Source organism: Hydractinia symbiolongicarpus, chromosome 3 (assembly GCF_029227915.1).
Source record: "Hydractinia symbiolongicarpus strain clone_291-10 chromosome 3, HSymV2.1, whole genome shotgun sequence".
In the NCBI taxonomy this organism is placed as follows: Eukaryota; Metazoa; Cnidaria; class Hydrozoa; order Anthoathecata; family Hydractiniidae; genus Hydractinia; species Hydractinia symbiolongicarpus.
The window spans coordinates 18,655,955-18,672,091 of record NC_079877.1 but is presented as its reverse complement, the minus strand read 5'-3'; the positions used below and the strand labels follow the sequence as shown (position 1 = coordinate 18,672,091).

The window sequence follows — 16,137 nt, the reverse complement described above, 5'->3', positions numbered from 1 at the left end:
TAATAATTTTTTGGAAAAAGGGTTAAAAATATTACATGTAGTATGAAACATTTCACGTTTTTACTGATATTTTTTCAGAGAAAAAAATGTTAATTTAGACAGTGATAATAATCCTAAAAATGTTATAATAGATCGGTAATTACACACAGTAATATTAAACTCCAAAAGCATCACATAATCTATATAATAATACAGAGACTGTACATTTTGGATCTTGACGGGTCCTTGCTGACGTCGTCAAAATTCAAGGCACAGTTCTCTTTTCTATTGTTCTCCTGTCTTAGTGGATTTTTTCACGGGCCATTTCGACTAGTCTTCTAATAAACCTTTTTTATTAACAAAAAATAATACATGAATGATAAGTGATATGGCGTACACATTTAGTTGTTGGAATGTCAAGAGCAACTAGCCGTTGCTATATCAGCAGAAAAAAAGAAAGAAGTAATGATCAATCAACTGGATAAGGTAGAAGATATTGCTTGTTTTATGATATACGCTAGAAATTAGTTGTTTGGATAAGGTAGAAGATATTGCTTGTTTTATGATATACGCTAGAAATTAGTTGTTACAGGGTGGTCTACCAACTGGAAATTTATGAAAGCTAATAATGTGATGAAATTTCAATGCAATTAGTTAACAAAAGTTAGGAAATTTAGTAGCAGTATAGTGGTACAGTAGAGTCTCCATAACTCGAACCTCTATTACTCGAACGTCTCCTTAACTCGAACAAATTCGTTGGCACCGTGAAAATTTCCTAATAAACTCTTATAAAAAAACCTCTACTCGAACCTCCATAACTCGAATGTTCCCTTAAGACGAACAGATTATTTTGTCCCTTGAAGGTTTTTGACTCCATAACTCGAATTTTGTGGCATTTTGAAAAAAATTGATTGTTTTCCTGATCACTAAACTCTTTATCATTTTCATATTTTAATGTTTACGTTCGAATGTTTTGTTTGTGTTTCGAACGACCATGCTTTCTCAACCAATTTTCAAAAACAGAATTTCATAGCAATCTGACAATGGCGTCTGTCGCAGGGTCAAAAAGAAGTAGAGCCGATAACAAGTCCTGTATAATAAAATGCAGTGCCCTGAAAGAGCTTGAAAAAGGAACTGCTCCAAAGGATGTTGCAAAAGCTTTCAATATTCCTTCAAGCACATTGTCGACGTGGAAAAAAAATCAGGAAGAAATCTTTAAACAGTTTAACAAAGGGTTAATCTCTAAGAGATCAAAACATGAAAAATTTGAAGATGTGAATAAGGCTGTTCATAAGTGGCTACTTGTGATGAGAAGCGAAAATATTCCGATAAGTGGAGTGATTCTGAAGGAGAAAGCTCTTGAGTTCGCAGAAGAACTGGGTGTTGAGTCGTTTCAAGCTTCACAAGGGTGGCTAGCTAAATGGAAAACCAGGTTGGTTAAACATACTTTTATATTTAAATTTATATAAATCTTATGAATATTACAATAACTTTGGTAGTTGTCTTTGCAAAATATCAATAGACTTTTTTTCTGAGATGAAGGATAACTTGCATGGAACTTTCATCCCCAAACCATCACCAGCATTTAATGACTTTCCAGTAATTGTTATTTTGCAAACATTGAAGCTGTCATTCTTAAGAAAATAAAAAATGACTTTTGCAAAACGGCCGGACTTCCCGAGGGGTAGGTGACCTATGACTTCTGCATCATTTTTCTTGACTGCAACTGCATATTTATCCATTTTATTTGTCGGTTCCATAAAACCATAAAATTCGTCTAGGGTGTCCAGTTACTTTTCTAAGCATGATAACCGATTACAAAAGCGTTTGATTTCGTAAGTAAGAAGCCGAATGATGGGAAGTTCCTTGCAGCAAATAATGTCTTTTAATTTTTTGACTTGTTTGACTTCCATGGCATCATGGATGCCATGGAATTCAAACAAGCCAAAAAATAAAAGACATACTTTTTTTAAAATTTTGTTCCGAATGCAAAGTAAACAAATTTAGAAAAGTCGAATCTTTTATATTCGAATCAAGCAAAGCTTAAAGCTCTAATCACACTTGACACAACAACGGAGATACACATTTTTCTTATCTTATATTTTCAGGTATGGCGTATCCTTCAAAACCATCGCCGTCTGTCACTGAGGAGATGACAGCACCATGGTCAGAGACAACCTTACCAACCATTTTGTCCCGCTATCCTTTGGAAAACATTTTCAATGCGGACGAATTCGGGCTCTTCTTCCAATGCCTTCCAAATAAATCTCTGCGCATGAAAGGTGAAAAGTGCTCTGGAGGAAAGCATAGTAAAGTGAGGCTTACTGGGTTAGCTGCTGGCAATGCCTTAGGAGAGCGCTTACCAATGTTTGTAATCGGAAAGTATGCCAAACCTCGTTGCTTTAAAGGTGTCAAAACACTACCCTGTCGATACCGTTCGCAAAAAAAGAGCTGGATGTCTGGAGAGCTGTTCGAAGAATGGGTACGCGAGCTTGATCGAAAATTTTCTGTCTCTAAACGAAAAATTGCTCTGATTGTTGACAATTGCACCGCTCATCCTTATGTCGAAAAGCTGGAATTGGTAGAATTAATCTTCCTTCCTCCGAATACAACGTCGCATACTCAACCTATGAACCAAGGAATCATTCGTGCACTGAATGAGAAGTATCGATCGTTAGCAGTCCGCAAGTTGATAAAAGTATTGAATGAAAAAGTCTCTATCCCGAAGTTCTCGATTCTTGCTGCTATGTTCATGCTTAGAAAAGCGTGGGACGATATTGACAACCAAACCTTTACCAACTGTTTTCGGAAATCCGGAATTTCCTAGAAGGATGCTGAAGAACTTCGTTTCTTCGTCAAGAAAGATGACGATCCATTCAAAGAACTTGCCAGTAGCGAGTTAGAAGAGGACCCAATCCCGACCCTCGATGCTGATCTTTCGTACATAAAACGAAGTTTGCCTGACCATATCGATTCTACCATGTCAGTTGAGGATTTCATTGATTTCGATAAAGTGAGCACATCCCATACAAGTCTAAAAACTGCTGACATCATTGCTGATATCACTGGAACTCAAGATGAGGAAAATGAATAGGATGAAGAAGATGACGATGATAAGGATGAGGATAATCTTTCAAGACCGACGGCTGAACAAGTGCGTTCAGCAATCACCGTCCTTGAGGACCTAAGCGTTTTCTCGAAGTTTGGGGAAGAAATGTTGGCTTCCCTTAAGGACTTGAATAAAAACATCAAACGAGATTATGATGATACTTGTAAACAATCAATTATAACTGATTTTTTTTAAAAAAATTTGAGTAAAAAGCAACTAAAACGCTCTGTTTTTGTATTTCACCAACCCAGAACCCCCAATAAGTAAGACTACGTACTTAATATACTGTTTTTGTTCATCTGGTAGGCAAATAAGGGAAAAATTTTGAAAAAACTTGAAAACCTCTACTATTCGAGCGTCTCCTTAACTCGAACGGTTTCTTTTTCCTGGCCGTTCGAGTTATGGAGACTCTACTGTACTATGACATACATGCTTGGTATCAAACTTTTATTCGCTATATTTGTCCCACTATATTCTTTACAGACTCTAGCCGGTGTTGTTGATGGATGGAAACGACAAGAAAGTGTAAAATTAAATTTAATTGCCAAATTGAATCAAGAAAGAAATGACCTTCAAACAGCCCAATGGACACATGAACAAGTACGCTTACCTAAAAGATGAATGCTTAGAATGTTAAGTGTTATCACCAGGCATATAATATTTAGCGTTTATTTTTATAAGCACACATTGACTTTATTTCTGATTTCTTTCTTAAAAGGTATTGCATACTTTCGAACAAGATCTTTCAAAAGCAGTGCAAGCCTTTGAAAAAGAACAGGAGAAAATACGCAATATGGAACTGGAGCATAAAGCATTTGTACGTCATTTCAAATCTATGCAATCATATACCTTAATTCAGTCAATTTTCGTGCATTTAATTTTCATGCAGGGCAGTTTTGCTTTTTCCTAGAACTAAGAGTCAAAAGGTAACGAAAAAATAAGATATTAATGCAATTCAAAAAGGATCACTTTCATGCTTTGTCGTTATTGTGGATATCGACCAAATATTTGACTTCCTCCAACTACCAAGACGATTTCGCTATGATTTTTTATGTAATCATAAAACGATACAACCCAATTAGCATGTAGTGGCTTCATAGTGGTTGATAAACGCATAATAATTATGCGTTTATCAACCTTTATTTCATGTGCTTGTTTACTATCCTTCAGTTGTTTTTCGATTTCTTGGGTGCCAGGATTGAGTTTCTCGTTGTAAATAAAATTTACAGCTTCTGTTGATTGATAAATCGAAAGGTTAAAAAATGTGATGTTATGAATGGCGCTTATTTTTCTGTTTGATTTGACGACAGAATCAGTCCAATGACCTTTAAATACATCTGCTATCAATAGCTATTGTTGGTCTTATAAGAAAAAAAATCCTTTTCTTTACTCGCTTGACATAAGGAATCTTAAGGACACTTGTTTCTTTGTTTGCCCAATGATTTGGTGTTTGAGTCGCATGAAATTCAGGCCGGAAAGAATACATTGGCTGGTTGCGATTGATTTTGCCTAAGTAGATCAGCTGAGTAGGCAGGAAATCTCCACCCAAGCTTACACCAAATGTGCGTGATACTTTAGGGGAAGACATTTTTGCGAGAAGAAACTTTCGCTAATTTGGCCGTAATTCGCGAAAATTTCTTCCGCGAAACTTATCAAACTAGCTGAATTGTCGTTTCTTTCGCGAATTTTCTCCGCGAATATATTTTTTTCATTGGATTTATATGTGATAACATTTTTGTTAAGCATTAAAGAAAAAAAATGTTACACAAATATTTTTGTTTGGGAAGAGATAGGTCTCAAGTTCTTGCTTTCTACACTAAAGCCACTGTAGCCAGCTTTATAATTTCTATACTTCTGAGGAAGGAAAAGAGATAATAGCTAATGGATAGAAGTAGGCTGGAATCTCCGATGCGATAGAAAATAAGGGTTTATCACTCCAGTCTTTGGATTTATTTTCAACGTTGACCCCTTAGAAAAAGAGTCAGACCTTAAAATCTTCACATTTAAACCAACGCAATACCCTACAACAGAACGCGCCGATAGCGATGACGATGATAAAGATTGGGTATTGGGATTAAACAGTGAAGAAGAAAGAAGATTTTGATATTCGATGATAAATAATTGTATTTTGTAGTTTTTAACCCTGGTGATAATGAATATAGACGAAAAAGTAAAACTTACTTAAAAATTGGCAATTAATTATTCTTTCTCTGATTTGATTCGCGAACATATCTTACGCGAAACTTTCCCTAATTATCTTAGTTCGCAAAAACAAATTCTGCGAAACTAATATTCTGGTGCAAGGAGGTTTAAAAAGGAAGAAATGTGCTTTTTCATTGCTAAAGAAGACTAAGTCACGTGATTGTATGGGTAATTATAATTGGGAGGTAAAGGGCCCCTGTAATGGTGAGATTTTATAAGTTAGGAAAACTACAGCGCCTCGGGTAAGTGAGGTAATGTACAGTTTGTGAGTAGCGAATATTGAACAAGGTAGATGACTCGTGATGGAGACATAAGAGAAGGCGCACCTAGAGGTAATCTGGATAAATAGAAAACTAGGCTGATGACCGAGCCAGCGTGTATGGACAGCGCAAACAGTCGCTATAATGTGCATGAAGGATAGAGGCTTCACTTTAATACATTTTATTTCATAATGATGCAGTCAGTATCGCAGTAGGTTAATTCGGTAAAACTTCCACAGTGCGGTTATCTTAGCATTATGTAATGTCATTCCATGTCATTCCAAGTTTGAAGGAAGTACGTACGCAGGTGCGAGTTCCACTGTGATTCCTTCAGGTGAGTCCATGGTCGAGTGTATCGTAAAGGGATTATGCAAGTGTGCGGGTGACAGCACTGGTAGCTATACTACTGAACTTTCGGTGGTAGGATTACTTGTCAAGGCAAAGTTGCTCTCCCCTAGTGTAACTGTAGGATCCCCCCCCTCAAGTGATCATTTTTCTATAATGGACTTAGAGGTGAGAGCTCGTCGGGGGTAGCAAAATAAACAGATGAACTAAGAAACAAGGGCTTGACCAGACGCACAGGCCTCGTTTCTTATATCGTTTTCTGCTCGGGCAGTGAAATTTATCCATAATAGAATCAAAACAACCCAACCTGGCGTCTGGGTCTAAGTCTGTTTAAAACGAAAAGGTTACTTCTATATAATTCTTTCTCGAATGGTTTGTTAGCCATGCTTAACAGATTTAGTAAGTGAACGATAACAAATACATTTTCGCGGCAAAAAGCGCAGAAATTAGATGTGCACGAAATTTAAGTGAATTAAGGTATTTTTTCCTTCCTGTGCTTATTTTAGCAAATCAATGAAGCCTTTCAACAAACAAAAATTGAAATAAATACGTTCTGTTCTAGTTTGAATTAAAGAGTGATAATATAAAATCGGGATTTGATATTCTCAATGAATGTTTCAAACTACAACTCACGGAGTTTAAAAGAAAGTGATCTGTCAAGGATAGTTCAGAGCCAAAGCCCATTTTAACGTAAATTTGTTAGGGTTTTTGCGGGATGTTCGGAAAGTGCAAAGGACTTTTTCTTTATCGCTAATTACCAATACTGTATTTTCGTCTTTTTGGTAGAGTGATCACGCTGAACAAGAGAAGCTGTCATTGAAAAAACAAATCGAAGAACTGCAGAATGCCAATCTAACAATGGAAAAAGAGAAAGGACAGATTTTAAAAGCTAAACAATCACTTATGGGAAAAGAATTTATTCTTCAAGAAAAAAATGATTTATTGAAAATTCTCGAAAAGGTGTAGGTTTACAAATGTATTTTAATGCACGCTGTATTTTTGTTCATTTCCTTGCCCTGTCAATTGGTGGTCAGTATAATCCCATTTACTGGATGAAATGAAGTTTCAGCAAAATTATTCCCTGGAAATTTAAATTTTGAGTTAAATCATGTTGTTGTTTTTTGTTAGAACACTGCAGAATTGAAGTTGGAAAATAAACACCTTGAAGATAAGATGGCACAAGAAGAAAGGGATTATAAAGATCGCATCGTAGATCTTAAGGTACTTAATTACTATACTACCAACCTGCATAAATCCAGAAAATTGTTTATATGTTTTTTAGGCTGGTACCTGAGCTATTTCTAAAAGTTTTCGTTAGTTTATCCGCACTCGCTGCTAACACGGCTTTCGTCTATATGTAAATAAAGAGAGTTGGAAGATAGTTACGTCACAACTGTGATAACAATTAATTAAAAAAGGCGGGGAGAGAGAAAGAGTTTAAAAAAAATTTAATAATACTAACGTATCAGTCAAAAATCGAAAATAAATTTGATCAAGCGTTATAATTGAAGAATGAACACGTTAGATATCGGATTTTGTAGCTCTTAGTAAATATAATTCTATTTTCAAAAAAAGCCCAAATAGCTTAATTCGTCACTCGCCAAAGTTTTCGTTTCCCCAACTAATTCTTTATCAATCGACCAATTAAATCAAGGCCTAATTTTTTATGCCTAAAGTAAAGTCGCCTGGCCAAAGTGACTCATTTGGGATCAACTGGGCATGCCTAAACACTAGACTAGGATGATGTTTTGCTAGGTTGAAACGCCGTACCTGTCAACCCAACTGTTCTGTGCAAGCGCTGAGTAAAGCGAATATATTTGCAGAAAAGCGTCTTTCCGATTGACCGAGACAGACTTTAAAATGCATATATTATTCTTTAGTCTTGTCTTGAGAAGGTGCAAAAGGAAATTGAGGTAATTTTTATTAATTTTTGTACCAACCCATACCTTATGTGTAGAAATTTTAAGAAGTTCCACAAAATGGCTCTTTTCAAGCAAAACGAAGTTTTAGGTTAGGCTTCTTAAACATAAAAAATAAGTAATATTGATAACTAAAAAGTGTCCATAAGTGTCCATTACATTATCCCACTAACTCGAAAAAAACTTCGCCGAGTTTTAAATTTGCGTTTATAATACTAGGAATTACAAAGTGCTCTGTCTGTGAAGGAACAAGAAAATCATCACCTCATGATAGAGTTACATACAGTTCAAAAGGAAAAGGTTCAAATAATTATTCTGTTTTATTGTAAATTTTATTTATAATTTTCTAAAAACTTGGCGTTGGTACGTTTTTTTTTATTATTATTATTATTGAAACTCTTTTCATTAAGAAAACACAAGCAATGGAGTTGACGTTGCTTAAGTCCAAATTCGACGCTTTAAAAACTACACAAGATTCAGAAACTAGGTGGTATTTAGAAAAAGAGGTAAAATTGCTAAGATAATAATATATTTGAGTGACATCATCACGAAGTAACTTGCGCTGTGTAATGTCAGCGAAACAATTGACGCGTATATAAACAAGTTCACGTGATGTTAAGCTCAACATAATATTTCACCCCTGTTTTTTTATTACATTTTGTGAAATTTGTATTAAGGGCCTGATACACTTGTATAATATCACTAAAATGTTTAAAATATGGTCATAATTTCTTATAATTTTTTATAATATAGCTATAAAATGTATAATTTCAACATCTGGCATGTGCGTCTTAGCCTCAAAATTTGCTGCATGGCTATAATATTTGAATAAAATCAAATTATTAAATGATTTTAATAATATTGATGATCTGGTTTCTAATGCCTTTTCTTTGTGTGACAATAGATCTATTATCTGCTAGCGTTGTTGTGGCAACGATTATCTATTATCTGCTAGCGTTGTTGTGGCAACGATTATATGAAATCAAATGAAATTATAACGATATTATAACAAATTTTAAGTATATTGTAGAAAAATTATAACTGTATTATGGAATATATGTAATGATATTAGACAAGTGTATGTCCTTGGCCTTTAGGTTTCAACGCGAAAAATATGCTGTCTTCATTGTTATGTGATTTTCTTATTCTCTATTAGTTCAACATGCAGATTTTCGAGATCCAGAAGCAAATAGCTTGCACTGAAAATGATCTTAGACAGGCTCAGAAGAAGAAGGTATTGATGCTACTTGCAAGGCGTGTTAAACATGCTATTAGAAAAAAATACCCGCAAAATAATAATTTTTAGATTAACGAGTTGTTGGAACAGCATAGAAAGAACTTAGAAGAACAAAAACATCGATTCCAATCGGTGGGTAGGTTCTATTGATTTACACTTTACTGGATGAAAACAAAATGCAGACTTCTTTTAAATGCTGTTTATAGGATATCAAACGAAAAGATGAGCTGTTGGTGCAGAAGCAAGTAGAATACGATAATATGTGGGTCAAAACTTGATTTACATTAAATTGTTTTACTTTTTGACTAAGATGTTGTTAAAAAAACAATATCAAATCGCCTTATAATAATGACTGTCTGCCTGCAAATTAGCACTATGTTGACGTAAATACAATAGTTTGACGTCAATAATTTAATTATGATTATGACTTATTAATACACCTTTCCTGAATTAGTTTTCTTTGATGTACCGCTGCTATTTCTTAACTATTTCAAACAAAATAAATGCGATTTTTGAAATCCTCACCTGAAATTTAATAAAATGTTACCTCTTCAGATTCATACAGCAAACAAACAACCTCTTATAACAGGTTTTTTAATTTTGTACTAATTGATCTGTGCTTGCAACCGAGGCTTTGTAGTACAAGTCAAAAATTAAGAAGACTTTGACCGTAACATTAATACCACCAAAACAGCACTTTCACATGTCGGATTATGTTAAAAATTTATTCACGCACCAATTCAATGATGCTGAATATGATTTTAAAGGCAAAACATCAAAAAAATTTCAATTTTAAAAAATATCCAATTTGAGAAACGTGATTAGTATAAAAAGCTAAGAATCGACAATTATAAAGTATACACACAAGAATTTCGCAACTTTTAACTATCAAAGCTTAAATAGTGATTTGAATAAAATTAAGTTTAGCGGGCGATTTCGTTTAATATAATTTAACAGCAATGATGATGCAAGAAACAAAAATTATGGGCAATGAACTTCATATATTAAAAGCTTCAACTGGAAGACGATACATATCTTTACAACTCAGGTCACCTTTCAAAGTTTACAAATGGAACAGCAATTATTGTATCGCCTAAGCGTAATGTAACTTTTACTCCAGTTTCTGCCAGAATTTATACCTCTGTTGGGAGAACAATACGATCAGAAAACAGCTATTGTCGGAGACGAAAGGCGATTGGATGTTTGTGTGAGAGGTGTTTAGCAAGCAGGTAAAATGGCATTCTTTGACGTGGTGTTCAATCCATTAGCTAAACGACATGCGAACCAAGAACTCACGAAATCATACTGGGCAAAATGAAAAAAAGAAGGAGGAAGCCTGTAACGATAGGGTTGTACAAATTGAACATGGTGGAAGTACAACCCTTGTATTTTCTGCTACTACGGTATGGGACGTGAGTGTCAGAAGTTTTTCTCACGCCTGTCGGAGCTAATATCTGAAAAAAGAAAAACGAATATACAAATTACGACAGCGTGGATACGAAGAAAAGTTTCGTCCGCCTTTTGCAGAGCAATTGGTATCTGCGTTCGCAACAAAAAGACACATGAAACAATTGAAAATTCCATAGACAGCAACATCACTGTCAGCGAAGTGATTGCTTCAATCGTCTAGCGCTTTAAAGTAGTTAAGTAGTACGTCATCATACATTATTCATCAAGTTGAACTGTTAAATCATTTTTCTAGTTCTCTGTTGTGTCGTGTCACTCAATGTTGTAAAAATATTAATTGAAATCTAATAAACTAAAGGGGGATCTGGGTCATCAGGCATGGATGCGGTTGGTTGGAGAAGACCACTCAAATCAAAACTTTACGGTGAAAATTAAAGAGATTTAAGAGTTGCTATGGCGAATGTTGTGAAAAGGATGTGTGCATGTTAAATTACAGACGAAACATTGAAGGGTTTCTTAGCTTGTAGACTGGTACGGTTAGATAAAAGACCAGTTGTACGATCCATTGGTGTAGGGGAAGTGTTGCGGAAAATTTGTGAATATGTCGTGATGGCAGTATTGAAGAAGGACGTAATTCAAGTATGTAGCAGAGTGCAAATGAGTTCGGGCAAGAAAGTATATTAGCCATCCATGTGATGCGTCAGATGTTTGCAAATAAAGAGTCAGAAGCCGTAATACTTGCAGATGCATCTAACGCATTCAATATCATCAACAAACAAGCTCTTCTACATAATTTTGAATATTATGCCCGATATTTGTAACATCTGTTACCAACTGCTACAGCTCACAAGGAAGGTTATTTGTAATTGGTGGAATCCAATTGAAATCAAAGGACGGAACGACAGGGAGATTCACTTGGTATAGCTATATACGCGTCAACCTTGGTATAACACCGTTGCTTGACACGATACCTTCAAAAATCACTGTACAGGATGACATGGTGGATTTTGCCGATGACAAAACAGCTGTGGTGAGATGGTGGAACTCCATAACAACCGTTGGTCCAATTATTTAAATATTATCCACACCCCAAAAAATCATGGTCGATAGTAAATAATATAACCAGGAGCTTATACATTATTAAAAAGTAACAGAGTCAAAAAAGTTTCTTTTAAAATTGATATTTCGACCTAACATTCCAAAGGCCATCATCAGAATAATGGTTTATAGTGAAAGAACAGTATCACAACGAAGCGAAAGAAGTATTTAGACGTACTAATATACAAATCTCGACAAGAGAAGAAAGTTATCTGGGAGTAGTGGAGTCAAGAGTACAAAACTGAATATTGTAAAAGCATGATGACAACTAGCTTTAATAACCTTCAAGGTAATGAGAATCCCGTTAACACAACCACAAGCAGTATATTCGTGTTTTGTTACTGGATATCAACACCGATTTTCGTATTTCATTAGAACAATAGCTGGTATGGATATTTATTTACAATCTGTTAAAGAAATGATTAGACATCAGCTTATTCCTGTCATCACTTGTGATCATCGGGTCAATGACGATGAAAGATCACTGTTGTCATTGCCACCAAGAATGGGTCTTGGACTTAAAAAGATATGTGAAATCGCTTCATTAGGATACGAAAATTCGAAGTACTTGGAAAATCAACCCCAAAGTGAAATTCTTAGAAGAGCTGACGATAAGATTGAAAAAACAATTAAATAGATAAAAAGTGAAAGACGTGGACGATAAGATTGAAAAAACAATTGAAAAAATAAAAAGTGAAAGACGTGCTGACGTTATTAAAATTCAAATGACGAATCTTTTTTGTTTCTTTTTTACCTGTCGACTAGTTTTAATATAATAATATCATATTTTTAGGTTAAATCACGCCGAGAATAGAATTTCTGAGCTAACAACAGCTGAACGATTGTGGCACTCTCAAAGGTTGTTTTCAAGTGATTATCCATCATATATTATTTTGGAGATTTTTGTCAGTCCTTTGTCATTGTAATATCAATTTACTTTTTAGAGGAGAACTGATGAATCGTATTAAATCAATGGAACAACAATGGAAGGAAACTATATCACTTTTAAACAATAAAGATATACCCGCAGTATGACTATTATTTTTTATTGTTATTAGTTTCTTTTAATAAATACGCATTTTAAACTTTTTTTCAGTTGCAGCGTAATTCAGATCAATTATCATCAACGCTTCAAAGCGAATTGCTATCTACCGATCATATTCAACACCCCCCAAAACATATTCCTGATTGGCACCAATCGACACGGTCTATCAATGCTCGCGTTCACGAAAATTATTCACAATTGGGGGCTTTTCATGATGATCATATGTTTTTAAAATCACTAATGATACCATCTGAACAAAACACTTCTATTCAGTCACATTTTGAAAACTTACTTAAATGTTTTAACAGTGACCCTGGTCGACACATAGATCGTGCTAAACTCCCTGCTCAAGATCAGCTAAAGTCAATTAGTGCTGTGTTGCCTGAAAACAATTCTCAACAAAACATACGGCAACCGAACATTCGAGATAGTGAGTCGTTCCCTACGCTACTCCAATGTTCTGTAAACGACATGCACAGTAAAAATAAATCGTTTCGTGACCCCCAAACTTACCACCAAGGTCAATTCAAGCATGTATCTGATCAATTAACCGATGACACACATTTGAAGTCTGATCGTTGCATTGATTGGTTGAAAAAGGCACCTCCAAATAACCCGTATGTTTCGCATAGACGGCCACAGGCAAAGGTGCCTTCAAAGAATAGATTTTCAGAACAAAAATTAGCACAAAATATTCAGGCAGAACATCCAATATCTCTTCTCTATCAAGACCTGGATGATTCTCAAGCAACAGGTCAAACTGCTGTACAACACAAAATTGAGCAACAAGCTGAAAAGCAAACAAGACTTACGCATTTCATCGAAAAGGTGAGGCAGATGTTTGTTTTATTTAAATTTCTTTAGGAAAGATGGCCATTTTATGTTTCTGTTGCGTTCATTTTAGCTTTTGCAACGCTCTCCAGGACAGCCTTTGGAAGATAATAAACTCATCCGAAGTAAGCAATTATTATTTATTAGACTAGCTATTATGGAATACTAGATTAATAATTATGTAAAGGAAACATCCATAACGAAAAAAAAAACTATCGCCATGAACGTCAAGGTATTCTCAAGGACGTCTTGTTTTACAAGACGCCCTTAAAAGTTGTTCTTAAAAAAACAAGATCTCGCTTGTTGCAAACGGGTTCTTGGTTAAACAGAGGACGCTCGTTTCGAGTAAATGAGATCGTGCTGGTTTACCGGTATAATTTTAGGTGATCTGTGCAAATAAATATTTTATATTAAAGCAGAGGAAAAGATAACTTTTTGTTGAGAACCAAAACAATTCGAGGATAAAATTTGCAACAAGCAAATTGTGTGTACAAGAAAAGAGATTACTTTTATTTTAAAGTCGCGTAATTGTAAATTTCCCGAACTCTGTAAACAGTGTATAACCATGTTCCAATAAATGTTGAATGGACCCACTACCCCACTGCTCATCCGACCTGGATTGTGCCAGCAACGTGCATCTTATTTTACGAACAGTTCGTCTCGTATATATTTGAGTCTAATAAATTGATGGCCTGAAGGCTGCTTTTTTAATACACATTGACGAAATACAAGGTATTTACGAATCGCCGGCATGTTTCTTGTGATTGACCGAATCAATATCGTGTAACTATGACAACCTTCATGTAAATAAATACTCGGGAGGGAGGCGTCCATTTTATTAGGACATTCTCTTTTCATATAAATACGCGCCCAGACAATAAAACTACGAGTAGGTTTCTTAAAAGATAAATGTGACATTCAATAATTTTTTGTGTTCAGTTTCTCGTATAAGTGCGGGTGTATATGAAAAAATGAATATTGCTTCTCGAATTTTACCCTGGATTGATTATGGAATTGGCCAGACATAGTAAGTCAATGCTACTAGCGGAAGTTTTGAAAGAGAGAAGATGGATGCGTGCTAAATTGTGTTGTGATATAGATAAAAAATTGTCAATTTTATTATCTTGAATTTTGAAATTGTTTCCAGAATGGCGCTACTGCAGCTTTTATTGGCCCGAATGTTTTCTTCTCTTTTAGCTTCTTTTCAACATGTAATACCTGAGGATGTAGATCATCTGTCATTGCGTAATCAAAACGCCTTTCAAAAGACAGTTGTAAAAGATTTGTTTGATTCATCGACGAATGAAGTTCGTTCAAACCCTCAACGACTGAATAGCGATCAGACAGCACAGTTGAAACCTCTGCTAAAGCAAGAACGTGGCGTTGATACAGAACATGTGTTATCTTTGCTTAAACACAATTATTCCAAGTTAGTTAGATATTTCGAAAAATGTTCTGCCTTTGCTGCGAAATTTGCGGCAACATATATACGTATTACTGTCCGTCTTTTTCTTAGGACTGAACAAAGTTGTCCTGTATCACTTGAGAAACTGGAAAAGGTTTACGGCGGACACTGCAGAAAGTCAACAAAAAGTTCCGAAGCCAAACAGGTAATTTCAAACTGTACGTTTTTTGTTTGGCCAATTCCCCGTTCCCTCTATACGGCTAATTCGCAATGCATTATGGTAGTTGTATTCTACAGTTTTCCCTCCCAGAAGCGAGAGTTTGTAAATAAATAACAGCATTCTTTTTATTGTGGCGATAATAACAAAAAGCCGTTATTGTTTGTGATAATTTTCAAATCTCCTCAAGAAAATCATTATCTCCCTTATCCAAAACCCGTGTTATTGATGTAAACATTTAAATATTGTTAGTTAGTGAGGTTTTAGGAGTGAAAGAAGTCGAAATGGAAGTAATAAATAAGGATACAGATTTAGATATAATTTTAAGCTCTACAGATCTTGGGCCTAGCTTTTCTCAAAGCTCTTGTGTGGTACCAAGACCTGTTTTTAAAGAATTAACAAATGCCGAGAGGGACGAAGAAGTGGAGGAAAGAACACACGAAGATATAAGTCAATGGTCAACTGATCTTGCAGCTATGCCTTCGATCACCCAGGAGAAAATTCACCAATATTTAGTTCTTGGAAATAGCTGTGATAGCAAGCCGAAGGGTGCTACAAAGCATAAAATTCTTGGATACCAACTATTCAAGGAGAGCTACGTGAAGAAAGTGAGAGTTAAAAGTAATGTTATGGCTGAAAAATTAACTTTTCTTGTGAAATGTTTTGTAGCTGCTTCCATGAAAAGAGAAAAATATTCTGTTTATGTCCACCTGTGTCAAAGAAGTGGTGATATTTTGTATGCGAAATGTTTATGTAAAGCTGGAGCAGGAGGATGCTGTAAGCATGTCGCAGCAGTTCTATTTCAATTGGTTGAATACAAACAGTTGGACTTAAAAATTGTCCCTGATGACAAGACATGCACAGATTTGTTACAAAAATGGCATGTACCTGGAGAAAGTGCAAATTCTGCACCAATAAAATTTTCTGCAATGGCATTCGAGAAAGCAGACCTTACGAAAGACACAAATGAAAGTCGCAAAAGACCGTTGGTCACAGGAAATAGAAAATTTTGTTCTACACCACTGTTTGCACATGAGCCCTCAACCGAAAAAGTCAAAAAATTAGCGACAGACTTATTTGAAA

The 16,137-nt window shown here is 35.2% G+C and overlaps 1 protein-coding gene across 5 annotated transcripts in view; it reads left to right on the top strand.

Annotated features, from left to right (window-relative positions):
• The window catches only part of LOC130636096 (restin homolog), a 65,596-nt gene that overhangs the window by 45,093 nt on the left and 4,366 nt on the right, over positions 1 to 16,137 (top strand). For 3 of the 5 annotated variants that reach the window (XM_057445704.1, XM_057445702.1, XM_057445699.1), the window contains 17 exons: positions 385 to 465; positions 3,572 to 3,688; positions 3,807 to 3,905; positions 6,682 to 6,855; positions 7,024 to 7,116; positions 7,776 to 7,808; positions 8,034 to 8,114; positions 8,225 to 8,320; positions 8,971 to 9,048; positions 9,121 to 9,183; positions 9,258 to 9,313; positions 12,350 to 12,415; positions 12,501 to 12,585; positions 12,653 to 13,429; positions 13,506 to 13,557; positions 14,630 to 14,861; positions 14,949 to 15,042. In XM_057445704.1, the coding sequence (XP_057301687.1) occupies positions 385 to 465; positions 3,572 to 3,688; positions 3,807 to 3,905; positions 6,682 to 6,855; positions 7,024 to 7,116; positions 7,776 to 7,808; positions 8,034 to 8,114; positions 8,225 to 8,320; positions 8,971 to 9,048; positions 9,121 to 9,183; positions 9,258 to 9,313; positions 12,350 to 12,415; positions 12,501 to 12,585; positions 12,653 to 13,429; positions 13,506 to 13,557; positions 14,630 to 14,861; positions 14,949 to 15,042 (2,277 nt within the window). The remainder of the gene's footprint in view (positions 1 to 384; positions 466 to 3,571; positions 3,689 to 3,806; positions 3,906 to 6,681; positions 6,856 to 7,023; positions 7,117 to 7,775; positions 7,809 to 8,033; positions 8,115 to 8,224; positions 8,321 to 8,970; positions 9,049 to 9,120; positions 9,184 to 9,257; positions 9,314 to 12,349; positions 12,416 to 12,500; positions 12,586 to 12,652; positions 13,430 to 13,505; positions 13,558 to 14,629; positions 14,862 to 14,948; positions 15,043 to 16,137) is intronic. The other 2 variants (XM_057445701.1, XM_057445703.1) reach the window with 2 other exon arrangements.